General features: G+C 44.4%; 1 protein-coding gene across 4 annotated transcripts in view; it reads right to left on the bottom strand.

Moving 5' to 3' along the window:
* Window positions 1-18,176, bottom strand: part of ep300a (E1A binding protein p300 a) — a 31,064-nt gene continuing 12,888 nt past the window's right edge. For 2 of the 4 annotated variants that reach the window (XM_042508360.1, XM_042508361.1), the window contains exons 13-31: window positions 17,891-18,043; window positions 16,507-17,013; window positions 15,901-16,309; window positions 15,626-15,744; window positions 15,307-15,370; window positions 13,456-13,631; window positions 12,397-12,485; window positions 11,200-11,310; window positions 10,135-10,191; window positions 9,944-10,021; window positions 9,780-9,847; window positions 9,505-9,655; window positions 8,724-8,870; window positions 7,740-7,853; window positions 7,453-7,618; window positions 7,168-7,335; window positions 6,507-6,668; window positions 6,116-6,397; window positions 1-5,394 (exon numbers count right to left, since the gene is read on the bottom strand). In XM_042508360.1, coding sequence (XP_042364294.1) covers window positions 2,194-5,394; window positions 6,116-6,397; window positions 6,507-6,668; window positions 7,168-7,335; window positions 7,453-7,618; window positions 7,740-7,853; window positions 8,724-8,870; window positions 9,505-9,655; window positions 9,780-9,847; window positions 9,944-10,021; window positions 10,135-10,191; window positions 11,200-11,310; window positions 12,397-12,485; window positions 13,456-13,631; window positions 15,307-15,370; window positions 15,626-15,744; window positions 15,901-16,309; window positions 16,507-17,013; window positions 17,891-18,043 — 6,222 coding nt within the window. In that variant the 3' untranslated portion in view covers window positions 1-2,193. The remainder of the gene's footprint in view (window positions 5,395-6,115; window positions 6,398-6,506; window positions 6,669-7,167; window positions 7,336-7,452; window positions 7,619-7,739; window positions 7,854-8,723; window positions 8,871-9,504; window positions 9,656-9,779; window positions 9,848-9,943; window positions 10,022-10,134; window positions 10,192-11,199; window positions 11,311-12,396; window positions 12,486-13,455; window positions 13,632-15,306; window positions 15,371-15,625; window positions 15,745-15,900; window positions 16,310-16,506; window positions 17,014-17,890; window positions 18,044-18,176) is intronic. The other 2 variants (XM_042508362.1, XM_042508363.1) reach the window with 1 other exon arrangement.

Below are 18,176 nucleotides of genomic sequence, written 5' to 3'. Positions count from 1 at the left end.
TTTTTCCAATGGTACAAACATACTTTATTGTACAATTAATTTATTGGCAAAAAAACAATCAGACCACCAAAATAACTTAAAAAAAAAAAAGAAACTAATGAAAATGGAGCAACAGTTATTTTTGCTTTCTCTCAGCAAGCACCAAAATTGTTAACAAGAGGAACGAAAAAAAGTGGTCAAAGATTCCATTTGAATACTAAACAAATATTTAAATAGTCTTATTTCCAGTCTCTGTTTCGGAGAAGAAATGATTAAAACAAAACTATTTGTTCAGTTGCCATCAGTTTGTACAGTGATTCAGTATGTTTTACAACTATATTCATGTACATGAAACATTTCTTAAAAAGGATGGTATAATATAACTCCACGGCCTCCCCAGAGCAAACTGAACGGCTGTCTGCAGTGTCTTTTTGCATCACCATAACATCTTTAATACAAAACAAAACATGTTTTTATCTAATAATTCCTGTAGCTTCAAGTTTTATTTCCAAAAAATAAAATTAAATAATATATCTATATATAAAAGACAGTTTTTCCTTGTTTTTTTTTCTTATAAAATAAGTCTCAAGATATATTGCCACCTGGTTCTGATGCGTCCCCCCCCCCCCCCCCCCATACCCAGCAAGCCCAACCTTTTGAGAAAAATAGTGAGCATGTGAATATTGTGTCTTCAGTCCTCTCCGTAAAAAGCTAAATGACCAAATTTCTTCCAGATCACACCTCGATTCAACCCCGTCTCGGCTCGACTTCCTGTATGAGATTGTTCAGGTGTGTTGCGATAACCCCTCCCTCCCGAAAAAACCTTGTCAAAAATACACAGAAAAAGGCGCATTGGTGCTTGTGACCCACGACACCCCATACTGTACCTTTTTAGAAAACAACACTGTACAGTAGCTCAGGAGTACTTTTGTAGTTTTTTTTTTTTTTTGTTTTTTTTGTTTTTTGTTTTTTTTTACAGATACAGCAAATATCCAATCGAACAAGAAGGGGAACAAGCAGCAGAAAATAATTTCTCTGCTCATAACGTTTTATGTACAGTATTTTTTTTTTTTTTTTTTTTTTACATCTTTCACTTTCATTACAAAAACAGTATCTAAGTCCACCATTTCTTACTTTGTACAGTACTAACATTGAATTAAATCTTGTGGCTGAGGGGCAGCCATGAGGGAAAGAAAGGGAAACCGCTGGGGGTGGGGCTTGAGGATACAGGCAGGATTAAACCTCTGCAGCCCCAAAAAAACTGTATCTCCAAGTCACAGTTCATAAACTTGTAATATATGTACACGCACGACGTTTTAACATCTGCTGGCTCGACGCAGAAGCGCAACAACGCCCTCCGACAGCCGGACGATCAGACATCAACAGTTCATCCCTCCGTAATCTGCGGGGGGGGGGAGAAGGTGCGCACATTCATAGGAGAACGGAGAAGTGGACCGAGGGTGGAAGGATTTGTTCTGCACAAAAATACCACGGTCAGTGTCACCCACTCCCCAAAAACACTGTTGAGGTTTTAACCTATAAACCCTGTCAAAACAAAACATCTAGGAAAACTCAAAACTGCATTGAACGCACCCTTCCACCCGCCTATAAAATAAATTCTATATATGTGAATTGTTGCAGTCGCTGTAAAAATGTACATTGCTGTGTCCAGAAAAAGATTCCTGTAACAGAAGATATGTTGATGCTTGTATTACAATCCATTGAGGGGAAAAAAATGAAATAAAATAACTCTCTGCAAAATACAATTATGACTGGAGGAAAACAATTAAAAAAAAAAAAAAGTACATCATGTCAACTCACTTTAATTTTTAGCCACATTTAAAATCTTAAAAATATTCATAAAAAGGCAAAATTCTCAGTCCCCAAAAATATTGTGTCATAGACTAAGGAAGAAATATCTTCAACCTGAAACGCTGCCCTTCCACCTTTTTGTACACAATTGGCAAAAATATATAGATATATATTAACAGCAATAACTTACCATTGTTTTAATTTATTCATTTATTGACTTCTAAGATTTATGTTGCATCTCCCATAGGAAGGAAGCTTCAGTTCTTATTTATACATCACAAAAATATTTAAATAAAAAATAAAAACTTCTAAAACCCCAAAGCCAGAGTCCCGCCTTGCGCTCCTCTCGTGGCAGTTTGTGATTTTGGGGCGACGGATCAGAGCATCGTTGTGGAGTCAAGGCTACATCAGGTCTAAACTGTTGTGGTTAATGTTCGTCCCCAGCTCCTGGTTGTTGTTGCTGCTGTTATTATTCCCACCCAACATGTCCGACTGCCCCCCCTGCACGCCGTGCATCCCCGTCATCCCGCTCAGCTGGGACATGATGGAGTTCTGGTCTGAGCTGAACTGGGCGGCGTCTACGGAGTTACCCGGCTGAGATAACGCCTGCTGCTGCTGGGGCTGTGGAGGTTGGGGCGGCGCCATGCTGGGGTGATGTTGGCCTATGTGGCCTGGATGGGGGGAGCCAGTCTGGGTCTGCGGGGAGATGCGATGAGGGGAGGGCTGGGGCTGAGGTTGGGAGGAGGGCTGCATGCGTGGGGACGGGCTGGAGTGTGGCGGTTGCGACTGCGGCCTCGGTGAGGGCTGAGGCGACCTGACCTGACTGCTGAGCGACCCCGCTGGGCCGAGTCCTCCTTGTCCTTGGAGATGGGGGGACTGCGCCATCTGCTGTTGGGGGCTCATGGGGCTGCTGTGCTGGGCTGGAGAGCCCCCGCCTAGATGCTGCTGCTGCAGGAGCCTCTGGTGGATGTTCTGGTGGAGCATGCCTTGGGATGTCTGCTGCAGAGGGGGCCCGCCACCCCCTCCACCTACCCCACCTTGCTGTTGTTGCCCCTGTCCTGGTCCGCCTTGCCCGGGCTGGAGTGGAGGTCCTCCTGGTCCTCCTGTGCCTCCACCGGGCCCTCCGTCTTGCCCTTGGAGCCCGCCCATTGAATTCTGCTGCTGCTGCTGTTGCATCTGCATCTGATGCTGCAGCCTCTGCTGGAGCGCTGCAGCCACCTGGGACATGGTGTTGGGGTAGCCTTGCTGCTGGCCAAGCTGTCCTGGCCCACCTTGTGGTCCCCCCTGCTGCTGCTGGGGACCTCCTACGCCTCCTCCCCCAGGCTGGGGCTGGGAGGGGGGGATCCCTGGCTGTCCCTGTCCAGGTTGCATGAACCCCTGCTGACCTTGCTGCTGCTGCTGGAGTCCTTGAGGCTGCTGGAACTGCCCGTGGTTTCCCATCTGTTGCTGCTGTTGCTGTTGTTGTTGTTGTTGTTGTTGTTGCTGCTGCTGCTGCTGCTGCTGCTGCAGGTGTCTCCTCATCAACAGCTCTCTGAACTGCGGCGTCATGTTGCTGATGTTGCCTTGTTGCCCAGCTTGCATTGCTCCCTGTTGTTGTTGCTGCTGCTGTAATGCAGCCATTTGCTGTTGCTGTAGATTACCAGGCAACATCGGACGTTGCTGCTGTTGCTGCTGCTGTAACTGCTGCAGCTGAGCGATGGTGGGCATGTTCCCTCCACCTGCTCCACCCTGAGCCATGTTCATCCCCGGCTGACCCGCCTGGTTCACATTACCCTGCTGCTGTCCGTCCATGTTAGGCAGCTGGTTCGCCCCGGGCCCTCCCACACCAGGCAGCACTCCACCAGCCCCTTGGAACCGCACACCTCCGGGACCCGCTTGTTGAGGCCCTCCCGGTCCTCCGGGGCCACCCTGACCGCCTTGATACCTTGCTGCTCTCTGCCTGATGAAAGCAGCCATGAGGGTCGGGTTGGAGCGGAGGATGTTGAGGACCTGCTGCTGTTGGAGGGGCGAGCTCGGAGAGCGCAGAGTTCTCAAGAGGTCTTGCAGTGCTGCCTGGGGGAGGTTTCCTGATGCAGCTGCAGCTGCTATAGAACTGGGGGCTCCTGGTGCACCCATTACCTGCATCAGCCCGCGGTTTCCTGGTTGCTGCTGTTGCTGATTCATTGGCTGCTGCTGGGCAACCGCTGGTTGCTGCTGTGGCGCCATGTGACCCATCATGCTCGGCCTTTGTTGTGGGTTCATGGTGGGTCCGCCAGGTCCCCACTGCTGGTTTGGTGGCTGTAGTTGCCCTCCGCCTGCCTGCTGGACCTGCTGCAGCTGCTGCTGAACCTGAGGCGGCAGCTGTGACTGAGGGCCGCTCTGCTGCATCCCCGCCAGCATCCCCTGCTGCTGCGGGTCTAACATAGTCCTGCCAACAACTCCCTGAGCCTGGGGGGGCAAACCCTGGGGCCCAATGTGGGGCATGCCCATTGGGGCCTGGGTGTTCTGGTGGTGAGGGTGCGAGGGTATCATGCCCCCCTGTCCCAGGCCACGAATCTGGGCTTGAGCCTGGGCCTGAGCCATCTGTCTCTGGGTCTCTGCGAGGCGCTGGATTTTTAGGGCTGTCTCTACAGCAGCCAGAGGGGGACCCTGCTGCTGGCCTGGCAATGACCCCTGGCCCTGGTTGGGTTGTTGCTGCTGCTGGGGTGGGGTGGCTGGACCCAGTCCAGGTTTTCCCAGGGACTGGTGGAGAGGAGAAGCCCCTGGTGGTCTGGGGTTGTACGGAGGCAGACCTCCAGGATGCTGCTGCTGCTGGACATTAGGCGGCTGCTGCTGGAGCTGTGGTACCATCTGCTGCTGAGGAGAGTTCATCATCCCCCCTGCACCTCCTCCACCCACCGGCTGGAACTGATGGAGGTGGTGCTGAGGGGGCATGGCACCACCTTGCTGCTGAACCTGCTGTTGCTGGCCTGGCGTTCCCATTCCCCCCATCCCCCCCATCCCAACTCCTTGCTGCGGAGGCAGCGCAGGCATGTTTCCCTGGGTGGGGGTCTGTGGGGTCGGTGGCTGCGTGCCCACAGATGTCGGGGTACCAGGACCTGTGGCTCCGTTGTTGGCTCCTGGAGAAGGCAGACCGTTACCCCCCGGGGCTCCTCCGGGAGGTGGCTGGCCCACTCTCTGCATGCTCGCCATTCTCCTCCTGAGCATCTGAGCCTGCTGGAGCCGGTGCTGCAGCTGCTGCTGCCGGAGCTTGTGCTTGATGTTTAGGCAGAACGGGACAGGACACTTGTTCTCCTGACAGTGCTTAGCATGGTAGCAGCACAACGCAATAAGCTGCTTGCAGATGGGGCAGCCACCGTTGGTTTTTCTCTTGCAACTTTTCGTGTGCTGGACGACACGTTTCATCTTCTGACAGGACGGCAGAGAGCAGTTTGCGTTTCTGCACTGGCAGGCGTGGACGAGGGACTGGATGCAGCGCTGAATGCTGAGGCGGCGAGAGTCTCCCGGGCTCTGAGTGGTTGCGGCAGCCTGGTTGCTGCTCTCGTCATCCAAGCCAAGGCCTAACTTCTCCATCTTGTGGACATGGCCCTTAGTGTTGTAGCATGTGATGCAGAGGTCGTAATCCTGTGAAAAGCATGAAAAGTATTTAGATGTGATATGCTGCAGGTTTTACATTAAAATAATAAATCAGATAACAGACTAGGCATGGGCAGTATCACAGTATTACAGTATACCAGGGTATTTAGGAATCTTCAGAGTGTGATTTTGTGTGTGTGTCTGTTAATTTCATACTGGAGGCTGGATTGCATGAGCATTGCGTGAGCAGTGTGTGTTCACATTGGCGGCGTTTATTGTTGCAGTGCTGCTGCAGAGCTGCCTTCTGTTATAACTACTGTATTTCCACAATTAAAAGCACATTCTGCACTCATTTTTGAAGACATGCAGCTACTGCGTCGTCAACAACACAGTCCTGCAAATGTCTCACAATGGAATGTGTTGTGTTAACAATTAAAGTAATTCTGTCGACAGAAACACTGTCAGAGGGCTTTTATTGTTTTTATTGTATTTTTGCAGAAAGCCATGCGCATCATGCAAAAAAAAAAAACACAAAAAAATTACCACTTCTCACACCGTCAGTGTAGCTGCTCTAACATGCTAACATAGGTGGGGAAATAAAAAATAAAAGGTTCCTCCACACGAAACTCTTAGTTTTGGTAAAAGGGAGAAACATGAATTCAGATTTCCGTTATTCTGTATAACCTGGAGAAATTCCAGGAAGTATAAAAAAAATAGATCCTGCCCAAGCCTGTGACAGATGCACTAAAACAACCCTTCCTCGACTCACCTCACAGACGGTGCAGTGGAAACGAGTCTCCACGTGGTGCTTGCACTCGTTACATGTGTAGACAAAGCGATCCTGGCTTTGGTTATGCAGCTCCACCAACATGCACATCGAGCTCCACATGGACCTCCTCAGCGAGCTGAACTCCAGGTGTTTGTCCCGGGCCAGTGTCAGAAAGGCATCGCGGCCATCCATGAGGTCGCACGCCATCAGGGGATCCGAGTCCGCGATGGGGGGCAAGGCATTTGCCATGGGTGCTGCAATCAGCCGGATCACAAAGAACACCTGGGACAGGAGAAAGGGGAACAAAATAATTATTTTTTGAACCAGAAATCAGAGTAAAAATCGGGAAAATATAGTCAAAGTCGAATTTCTCATTCCTTTTTTCTCATACCTCTTTGTGTTTTTCCATAGTGGCGTAGAGTTTCTGTGAAAGGTCGTTGGAGACGTTGGGCATCCCCGGCTTCTTCTTATTGGCTCGGCTCAGGCTGCTCTTGTTCTTACTCGTCTTCTTGTTGTTCTTCTTCTTTGCGTTTTTACTGTCACCTTTTGTGTCCTGCACAAGACAGACAGGGGATATCACCTGATTAACACGCTCAGGTGATGGCAGACTGACGAGAAACCAGGACTTTCTTCAGGACCACATTAACCCTTTAAAACCTGAGCAAAATGGTTTGATTTCTTTTATAGACATGGGAAGAAGGCAGTGAGCAACTCAATAAGAAATGGCCCAAGAAAATTACCTGAAAAAACAGTTCTAAAAATAATATATATAAATAGAAATATACTTATTTGGATATTTTCCCTGTTTTTTTGACAATATATATTGTAATCCCCCACCACAGCTAATTTTCAGGTCATTTTTTTTTTATCTTCTACTCTTTTTTTTTCACTTCTTGTCAAGTTGTTCATTACGTTACGTTCCATTTTTCAAATGTAATCAAACCAGTATACTCAGGTTTCAGAGGCTGAAAGTCAAAGGGGTCTGAATGCAGCCAAAGAAAATTGATGTCAATCCAGGTGTTAAAGGGGTTAACACATGATAGCATTCTTACATCAATACTTTCGTTAGAAGTGCTATTCTCCTCCCGTTTCCTCTCCTCCTCCTCCTGCTCCAGCTCCTTGATGCTCTCCTCCAGCACGTTGGGCCAGAAGTCACCCTCAAAGTACGGCAACTCCTTAGCGCTCGTCAAACGATCCTCGGTCGCCTGCTTGAAGATATCCTGTCAGGGTAAATTGGGAAAATAAAGTTAGTGTTTTGTAAGGCTTCAAATTCTGCTTCTAAAAAGTGACCATTCCTCCAAAACATGTAAGAACAAAGACGGATGCTGCCTCTGTACCTTGTAATCATGCACTATCCGCTCTGCCACAGCTTTGTCTAACATCTTCTTGTACCACTCCTGGAGGCGTTTGGGCTTCGGGATCTTCTGATCTGCCGGGTGACAGTGGAAGATGTAGTCGTCCCCTTCACTAGGCGGGCAGGCCCAGATGTGCCCGGTGGTGTAGCTGCGGAGGACACGTGACAGACAGCACACAATAAGTAAAATGATTTGACAAGTCAGAATAAAAAACTGCACAAGCCTTCCAGCGACCAAAATAAATGTGTTCTGTGAGCAGCAGGACTCACCCCAACTTCTTCACATATTCCAAGTAGCCGATGAGGATTTCGTGGTAGACTGCAGTTCTTAGACAGCGAGGCCGGAAAAAGTGCACACTGTCCAGGTAGGAGATGTAAACTCGCCTGATTGGGTGAAAAAAAGACATATTAATTATGACAGCTGAAATGTAATTAAAAGCTTTTAAATAATACAATTTTCAAGAGAGCAAAAAGAAAGCCCTTTAAAATACTAGGCCTCACTCACCAAACGTTTTTAAGAAGAAATTTCTTTTTACAAACCCACATACGCAGTTTTCACAAAGATTCTGACATTAACCAATGTTTTCTTGGTCAAGAACAGAATCTGTGCACACAAAAGACCACTCTTACGCATATTTTGTTCTGACATGTTTGAGCAGAATGTTGTTTTTTGCGTTTTCTTCAGTTCTACAGCCGTATAATATCATAGAATTTATATTGCATTAATATTTTATTCAATTTCATTATTTTATTAAATGCATTATGGTTTTTTGAAATAAACACTACACGAACACTTCAGTTTACATCGGTTATGTTGATGGGAACCACGCCATCTAATAATTAGTGATTGATCACACAGGAAAATATCACTGGCGGTTTGAACTGGCGTGACAAATAGTGACAAAGCAGCGCTCTGAGTTATTAACAGTTTACAGAAACATTGTGTGAGAAAGTGCAACTTCATCTTCAGAATTTCATCTGAGCATTAATTCTCTCAACTTTCTTTCCTCTTCAGTTTCTGTGTGTGAACACGGCCTTGCAGTCTCATGCGCTTTTATTGTCGTTTGTGGGGCGTTTTTCTAATTAGGATCAACTTATGAGCTTTCAACCTGTGAGGACAATGGGATTCGTCATTATAAGTACACAGGTGCCAGCAGCTCTGGGGTTTCAGAACACGTCATGAATCAGATGCAGACAAAGAAAAAACTGAGGAAGCTATTGGTGAATGAGGCCCAGTGTTTCTAAAATCCTTACCTCTGGTTGGGCTGTGGGCAGTCTGAGCCGTACTCTTGAACATGCATACCAAAGAAGCAGACATCTGCTCCGTCAATGTCCTCAAACGCAAACAGGGCTTTTGTCCTGTAGGGGAAAGACTCTGACATCTCTCCGCTGTCCACAAACCTGTAGAAGAAAACACAAGTCTGAAATGACCAACAGTAAAATAGACAAACAGACAGTTTATCTGCAGTACTAAAATATCACCACTTTAATTGTAATCTCAAAGTCAAACACTAAATATTATATTCAAATAGCATTAATAATGATGAACTTTATTTACGTAGCACCTTTCATACAAAGAAACATACAGAATGAACATAAAACAGGCCTGCAAGGCAATTATCATAAAAGAACATTTAAAAGCAGTTTAAAACATAAATTAAGTGCAAAATCATAAAATTATTAGACAAAACCACAAAGCATAAAAAACTGAAACAACATTTTCGAAGAATTGCAGCAGTCTCAAGCGTAAAAAGTAGAGTTTGAGAAAGTCAGAGCTAGTTAAAGGCGAGTGAGAACAGATGTATTTTTAGCTTTTCTAAAAAATATTTAGTGAGCTGGCTTCTCTGATATCTTAAGTAGTTTGTTCCATAGCTTTGGGACATAACAACAAAGGCTGCATCCCCAATTTCCTTCCGGCTGTTGCTGGGAACCTCCAATAAACCAGCAGCAAGTGATCCCAGTAGGATCTCGAACTCTGGATGTGAGGGAAAGATGTGTTCATGCTGCAGTGTGACAGTGTGCTTTGTTCTTGTACCTGGATTTCATGCCCGGTTTAACCTCCACCACCTTGTCAGAGACGTGGACGACGCGAATGAAGACTTCTCCAGCCTCTGGGTGGTTCTGCCGCTTGAGGAAGTCATTCACCCGTACCTCGAGGTAACTGCCCAACTTCGTCTGGGGCAACCCTGCAGCAGGAGAGCGAGGTGGGCAAGGCATTTTTCATTTTAGTTTACAAAGTGCTATACAAGCATGAAATAAAACATCGGATGTAAGAAATGGGATAAAACCACAAGAAGCTTGGCCACTTACTTTTGGCAGAATACTTGTTCTCTTTCCTGGTTTTGTTTGTCTTCTTTAAGCAGCCGTCACAAACAAAACTATGAGAAAAAAAAACAAATCAGTTGAATCACTTTAAAACATCGGGACATTTACACAAACCTTGAAATCGACTGAAATGACAAACTGCGGCTCACCCTGATGGCCAGATTGTTTCATGGTGCAAGACACAAATCTGATGCATCCTGCGCCCGCAGTCCATACATTCAACAAGCCTGAGAAGAAGATGAAGATGCAAATTACACACTGAAGCCCTTGAAATGAATTTCATTTCATCTTCTTCTCCTCCAGATGCTAATATCTGACATTTGGTTGGCAGCTCACTTACAATTCAGGGTCCAGTGTGTCATTCTTCTTCTTTTCAAACTGTTCCTTGTTAATCGATCTGAAATGAATTAAGAGGGAGGAGGTCAATATGTAGAAGAAGAGAAAATTGCCAACATGCAGCAATAACAACAAAACTTTTTAGTTCAGGCTACAACATCTGTACCTGATGCAAAACTTTTAACTGTCAAATACCTTTTTAAAGTGGCAGTAGAGAAGTTTTCTGCTTTAACTTATCATTCTGAAGTAAATATTGATTGTACAATGATGCCATCATAACCGTTCGTTAATTCATGTAGGCTAGTTTAAGTGCTCTCTATCAAACCAGCACAACAGCAACAGAAGAGCGTCTGCTTTTATTTGCCGCTGCAGCTCCGCAAATCCATCAGTCTAATCTGATTAGCTCTGATCGATCCGACCACAAACTGTTTGAAACAAAGTCTTAAATGTGATCATCAAACTGCTTGTTCCTCAATTATCTACGCACTGAGGAGAGAAAGTCATGAACAGTTCTGTCTGTGCTGTGTCAAGCAAAGTAACTGTAGAAAATAAAATGCAGTGCGTCCTGTGTTGCTGGTCGTTGCTAGGCTCTGAGGAAAACGGAAAGTGATCCGGTTGTCTTTGAGACAGCAGTGCCAAATATCCCACTGAGCAACACACGTCATTCATCTTAATATATTAAAAATTGTAAAAAATGGTAAATAATTAACAACAGTCCTGCATACCCCTGCATTTATATGATGAATAATAGTTTTGTTTATTTTTAGGCTAAGACATCTACTGAACTTTCACTTTTTCAACCGTGAATAACTGAAATCTAAACGTCTGAGGACAAACAGACGTATAATAGACATTTATTAAATTCCTTTTCAACATTAAATTGCTCAGTGGGAACACCATTTAGAAATGTAACAGTGGATGAGCTGAAAAGTTGAGTGATCCACTTTCAGAAAGGTAGAAAATATAAATGTGACTGGAAGATGACAGTTCTGAAAAGTTAATACTTGTTTTTTTAAATAATTCTTTTTTTTTTTTTTTTAACTTGTTTATGAAATGGACTAATACTCACGTCTGTGGCTGGGTGGGGTCGTCACCCAGGGACACCGTCTCACCCTGGATCTCGTTGAAGCACTTCTCACAGAAGTGGTACCTGTCAGCAATAAGCCCAAATTTTGGTGAACTACACCATTCCCCGCAGCACAGTCAATCACAGACAGCGCACGGGAGGGCAGTCACCAATTGGTACAGGACATGGGCAAGGCAGGGTGCCACAAGCGGAGCAAGCAGGAAGTGGGAGCGCAGCACAGCAGGAAGTCGTCATCGTAACAGCCAGTCATGATTTTGAGGGGTGAGGAGGTGAAGGGGGATGGGGAGGGGGTGGGGGGGATGGAAGTGCATGGTTGGTTCAAGGCAAAAAGCAAGCCAATGTTGACATCACAGCCATCGGAAGGGAGGACAGACGGGGCACAGGACGAGACGAACACACAGCAGAGAGCCGAGGCAGAGCACAGATTAGCAATTTGGGCATGAGAGGATGAACAACAAGCACCGTCACAGCTAACAGAGCAGGAGCAGAATCAACGGGAGCTAAACGTGAGAGCAGGAAGTGGCAGCATGGGACGTAATACAGACACTGAACAAATATGAACACAGACAGCTGCTCAGCTGTTCAAGTCTTTCAAGCAGTACATTTTAAAGTCGGTCCTTTCACATTCCAGTCAAGTTTTAAAGGCTGTGTAAAAAAAACACAAAAAAAACTGACAGGAAGAATTTTAAAAAATGTGTTGTGTGGAGTCTGAAAGGAACGAGCGGTCACAAAACTGGCATTATTGCCGCTTCTCCCTCAAAGAAAATGCTCATTAGCAGTAATAGGGTGTCTTAAAAGATAATTTCATGCAAAAGCACAAATAGCACAAGTACTATGTTCTTAGCTTTGTCTCTGCAGCCTTTCCTGTAAACACTGACACAATTTTTTTCTGTGCCGAGGTGCTTTGTGCAATTTAGTTTTATGACAAAATAAACTAAAATAATGTGAGATGACCGACTGTTAAAATGCCAGTGCATTAGGCACCACATGGAGGTATAAAAACAGGGAACATGAAGTGAGGGGAAGCGTTTGGGGGAAACAAAATCAATAAGGTGAACACTGATAAAAATCAAACTAAAATTTAGTTCAACCAACAATTATATATTCCTTATTAATCTCTTATTATATTCCCTTCCTCTTTTACGGACCATCCATTACGTTTCACCCCCCCGCCCGTACCTGTTCTGGTAGCTGAAGTAAGCAGCATCTCTGGGAATAGTGCACAGCTGCTTCCCGTAGCAGCACAGTGTCTGAGGAGAGAACTCCAGCTGACGGACAGAAACAAACAGTATATTAATTTATTAACACCCACTTGAGCTAATCAACGGTCAACACGTGAATCCATCAACACGCTTTACATATGATAACTTTGACCGAATTTGTTCTTGCTGTCTCTCTTACATGACACAGGATTAAGTGATGATTGGATTTTCCAGTGCTTAAAAAATGTTAGTGTATTTATACGGGTTTATGTGAATTTGGATTAAAAGAAAAACGGACCGGAGCATCGTTTCCGATGCTACTGACTAGCACATGAGCACTACAGAATATGCAATGAAAATAAGAAAAATAAACATCATATTAATAAGGACCACTGTGTGAACTGAACCTTCATCCACACTCTGCTTGTTAAAAGGGAGTGGAGATGAGCCAATTTCTGTTCAGCTTAGTTTTACCCAAAAAAACAAAACAAAACAAAAAAATACTAATAATTGAGTAATTACACTGAGAAATACTTTGCTTTGTCTCGTTGTCAGAAGTAACCCGTTCAGCCAGCCTCTCATAATAAGAGCCAATCACTTTTGTTATTTGTCTGCAAAACCAAAAATAGCAGAGTCTAATGAGAGCTGAAATGTGATACGGCGTTGGTATGCCCAAGGCCAGATTTAGCTATGATCCCACTTCACTGCTTCCATTTTCAGACGTGAATGATGGGAGTTAATTTCTACCTCTGAAAATTACAACATTCGCACACATATTTAACATACAGAATTTCATACGTTCTGTGTCTTATAGGACGGCTCTGATCAGCTGATGGTAAGATTACGTGCTGAGCATTAACAAACACAACCGGTTCAAAACTTTGGAAATTTAAAATGGAAAAAAGCTATTTTGGTGTCACCATCCAGCCTGTAACTTCATCAAGTACAGATTAAATGTGGTGAACAGAGCAGTCCTGTAATAATTATTATAATAATTCAACCCATCTTGTCATAAATGTAGCACTCTCCTTCTCACCTTCCTCCCACAGCAGTAGCCAAGGCTCTGCATGACGGGATCGATCTCCTGCTCAAAAACCTCGGCCAGCTTGGAGCAGTACTTGTAGACTCTGGATGTTTTGCGGTTGTACAGCCAGGCGTTGTTGAACATCAGCCAGATGTCGTCCACGTACTGCCAGGGATCCTGATACTGACCTACGATCACAACACAAAGCATGGGATGAGGAAACTTTCCAAACTGAAAGCAGGTGGCTCATTGGAGCTCCTATATAAATCTGCATATCACATCAATTAAAATAGAGACCGAATGCTTTTATTTGTAACATATCGTGACAAATGATGCAGTGCAAATGAAAAAAAAAAAACACTTTGTCTTAATGTTACTACCTCATTTATTACTTCACTAAACTTATCCAAAATGTGTTTAATCTTTTACTGTAGTCCAAAATGTTTGCTACGAATGATAAAACCTCTCATATTTAGACTCATTTACACGCCATTTAAGTCTGTTGCAAACATTGTAAACGCCACTGCCCTCATACAGTACTTCTATGTGTCCTTTATGTTGACATAGATACAGCCAATAAATGATAATAGAGGGAGGAGTCAATAATTTAACATAACAAACAAGGTGATGGTGAAGGAGATCGTAATAATGTACCTTTTAGAGGAGGCAAATACAAAGAGAGGTGCTGGACTTTTAGGCCATTAACACTTTAAACCCTGGAGCAACATAAGTTTTCTTGTGCTGCTTTCATACACCTTTTAGTTGAGTTTTGATAACAGTGTGTATCATTGTGATTTGCAGGTTGTCATTTTTATTGTTCTAGTCTAGATGGAGATGGTGTTTCTGTGAAGATGTCTTGTCTTCTGTGAGTAGTTGTGGCATGTGGGTTGGCTACTATCAATTGTTTACTACTACTATACTCACTGCAGTGCTATTGTTGTATTACTATTGCTGTTATTATATTGTTTTTTATTTTCTTTAATTATCTGTCTTGTTTTACTATAATGGTAGTAGTTGTGATAATCATCATAATAATAATAACGTTGTTGTTATTGTTATCATTTAACTTTTTTTTCTCCTTTCAATTATTTACTTTATTGTTTACTATTATTTCTGTTGTGATGTAATGTTATGTTGACACCAGGGAGACTAGCTTGTCGCCTAGGCGTCAGCTAATGGGGATTCTTATAATAAACAATAAACAATATTCAAATGTTTAAACAAGAAGCACATGGGTGTGTTTTCTTTTTTGTTTTTCCAAAAACATGGGAAAACAGGTAATGAGCAACTTCATAAGAATTGTTCAACAAATTGTAAGAAATAGTAAATTAAGAAAATTATCATTTTTAAAACTTGCGGAAAAATGTCTAGGGAAAAAGATAAAAGCTAGGGAAAAACTTTATTTCTGATTATCATAATTACATATTTTAAGTTACGTTACAGAATATCATAATTTTGGCAGCTATTTTCAGGTCATTTTCTTGTACTTTTTACTAATTTCTTGCTAATTTTGGGGTCATTTCTTTTTTCATTGCTCACTGCCTTCTCACCATGTTTTGACAGACGTAAAGCAAATTCGCTCGGGTGTCAAAAGGTTAAATACATCGCAACATTGTGAGAGAACTATATTACAGTTCTCTGCTGCCATTTACATTTCTGTGTTGTCAGGCTCAAACTGCGCTACACTGCCCCAGTGATCTCCAGTCGTACTGCTTTGTTTCGTTATATCCATAAACTTTCAGAAAACGCAGCAGCAACGTGCACAAATACGGACAAAAATGAACGCAGAGCATGGACAGAAGGCTCCGTCTGTCTCTGAATTTAACATTGAGCATGAGTGAGCCTTTAACAGCATGTACCAACCTGTATCTAGCTTCCGCTTGATGGTAGACAAGTCCATTGGGCTCTTCACAATATCAAAGTAGTCCTGCAGAACACAATGTACGTGTTTAAATTAAGTAGACAAAAACTTTTGTCCCAGTTTTGTAAGTAAATCATACACACAAGTAAGGCAAGACATATGGAAACCACATCCTGGTAAATAAACCAAAAGCAACAGCAGTCAAGAGAGGATGGATTTCTGCACAAATTCTCATACAGGGAGGGAATTAAACTAAAGACGGAAAAGATAATGAAAGTTTCAATTAACAAAAACAAAAACAAATACAGCAGGGATACATACAGGTATGCACAGCAGTTGTGGGTCTACAGGCATTCTGAAGGGCAGAGACTCTGGATCTTGTCTGTAGAGAGATTCGAGTGTGGGCATCAGAGCCTGACGAAGCTCCTCCGGCTTGAAGACTGGAAAAAAAAGAGATCAGAATGGAGAATAAGATGAAAGAGAAAATTTTCATTTTTCACTGATGCCATGACAAACAATTCATAAAAATACCCACTTTAGGTCAGTTCTTTTATATATATAAGAAATTATTAAGTCAAGACTTGTGTTCTCCTTACTCTTCTTTTTCACTGGGGCCTGTGGTGTAGCTGCCTCCGACGTCTCCTCTTCCTCTTTCACCTCCTTCTTTACCTCCGGCTTTCTGTCTTCCGTCTTGACGCCCCCCGTCGGCGTTGACGCAGATGTGTCCATTGGAACACCTTTACCTCCCTCTCCGGAACACTCCTCCTTTTTCAGCTCTAATTTCACAGGCTTCTCTTCCGTTTTGAGGTTGCTGAGCTTCCCTCCTTTGGAGCAGCTGCCGGTGTCGCTCTCCTCCTCCTCATCCTGCTGCTTGACCTCCATCTTGGGGTCGAGGTTGGTGGCGGAGGCGTTCGACTGTGGCTGCTGGGAGGAAGTGTCCAGGCTGCTGACAGAGGCTGGAGTCAGGGCTTGACTATCCGCAGCAAATGAACCTTTTTGGGACAACTGCAGAGAGACGCAGAGACATGCATGGAAATAGTGGTTATGACAAAGTGATGCATGAAAGCCAATGCGGCCTTGTGATGAAGATCAAGCAGCACACAGGGAAGCAGCAAATAAACGTAATCTTTCGGACGTGAGTTATTGGTACAGGATCAAAAAATTATGTGGAATAAGTACGTAAAAATCTAAACCACACTGACCGGAGTGCGTGGCAGCTGAGCACCATGCGGCGTCGAGCTGGAGGCCAATCCAGGGTGAGATGGAGTGGTCGAACCAGCCGGCCCCATGTGCTGCTGCTGGAGGGGCTTGTTGGAGCCGGGGCCCTGACCAAGCTGGTTCTGCTGTGGAGCTGAAGGTGGACCCAGCTGTGGCGCATTAGGGGTGTGTGGCTGTGGGGTCTGGGATCCGGCTAGTCTGGGGGGCGTTTGGTGAGGAGTCGGCGATCGGCTGTGAGCGGGGGATCGGCTGTGAGCGGGTGAGGGCGAGCCGCGCATGGCTGCCAAATGGGGGATGGAGTTGGGTTGCTGGTTTGTGTTTGTTGGAGTCATTGAGGGAGCGGGGGCTCCAACAGCTGAGTTGGGACCTCCGCCGCCCACACTTTGAGGACCAATGGGCCCCACTGTGGAGACGCCAGTGGGACCACCGGCTGAACCTGGCTGTGCTAGAGGACTCGCAACTGGAAGAGAGGGGGGAGTGCCCATCTGCGTCTGAGGACAGAAGAGGATGAGGGTGAAAAGAGGGGTCACAGAAAGATAAGGGTGCACAGGAAGATGGTCAATTAAAAGGTATACATCACCACTAATAACTTTACTTATGAATTTTCAAAACCTTTCCATAATATTTTGCCTCAATTCCATGACCTTATTTAAGTGATTTAAAATGGGTCAGATTGTGTAGCATTACAGCCACACATGCATTATTAAACAGGTACTTTCCAGGTATTTGTGGACAAGCAAACTGCTAGCACTTGCCATCTTTATTCGCAAGTAAGACATTCCTGCCGCCAACTGGCGCAGCACCAGATTTTAAATTAGTAATACAACATATTTTGCGTGATAAAAAATAGGTTGGCTGAGGTGTGCTACTTCACCTATGTAGGTTTCAAAAACAGGTGCTCTTTGGATCAAAGGACAATTAATTACCAAAAAAGTTATTTGTTCTGTAAATTACTCATAACCAAACAACAGAAGTATAAAGGCCAGTGCATGCCTTGATGAAGACTGTAAATTGAAACACATAGATGGTAGGCCCATTTATGAAAGGCTTTTAAACTTTTGCAAAACAATGTTCCTTGGTATTTTTGGTTAAATGGAATGGAACTTCAGAAAAAGGTAGCAACCAGGTGCCAGAAGCAGCATTAATCAAAGGACAGCCGACAAAAATGGCAGACATTGTGCCGAAACAAGGCAAATATAGTGAACACGAGTGAATCTGGGGTTGGTTTTCATTTCTGAATAGTGCACCTTTAAGACAAAATTAATTTTGTGCTTCGGGATCAACCTCTGTCCTTAGTAAAGACACAGTGAACACTGCCCCTCATCCCTTTTTAAGAAATATCTGAACAATAATTTATGGTCCCCTCACCTGTGCCATGCCTGCCTGTGCTCCCTGTTGGGCCATCCCAGGCTGAGCTGCTCCAACTCCTGGTCCTGAGCCAGGAAACTGCCCCTGGGACAGATACTGGTTCTGCAGCTGGTTGACATTAGGCTGCCCCATCCTAGGTCCAACCATCCCCAACTGGAGGTGATCAAAAGGCGTGGGCAGGGATTAAAAATGTGCAACTTGTACTGCTGCACCATTTAAGTTACATTTATTTTTAAACTAGATTGTAACAATTTTTTTCACACTGTTTAATCTGTATTTTGACATG

The sequence above is a fragment of the Plectropomus leopardus genome, chromosome 19 (genome assembly GCF_008729295.1).
Source record: "Plectropomus leopardus isolate mb chromosome 19, YSFRI_Pleo_2.0, whole genome shotgun sequence".
NCBI classification, from domain to species: domain Eukaryota; kingdom Metazoa; phylum Chordata; class Actinopteri; order Perciformes; family Serranidae; genus Plectropomus; species Plectropomus leopardus.
Note: the sequence above shows the minus strand (reverse complement) of the source record. Positions and strands in the feature narration are given on the sequence as shown.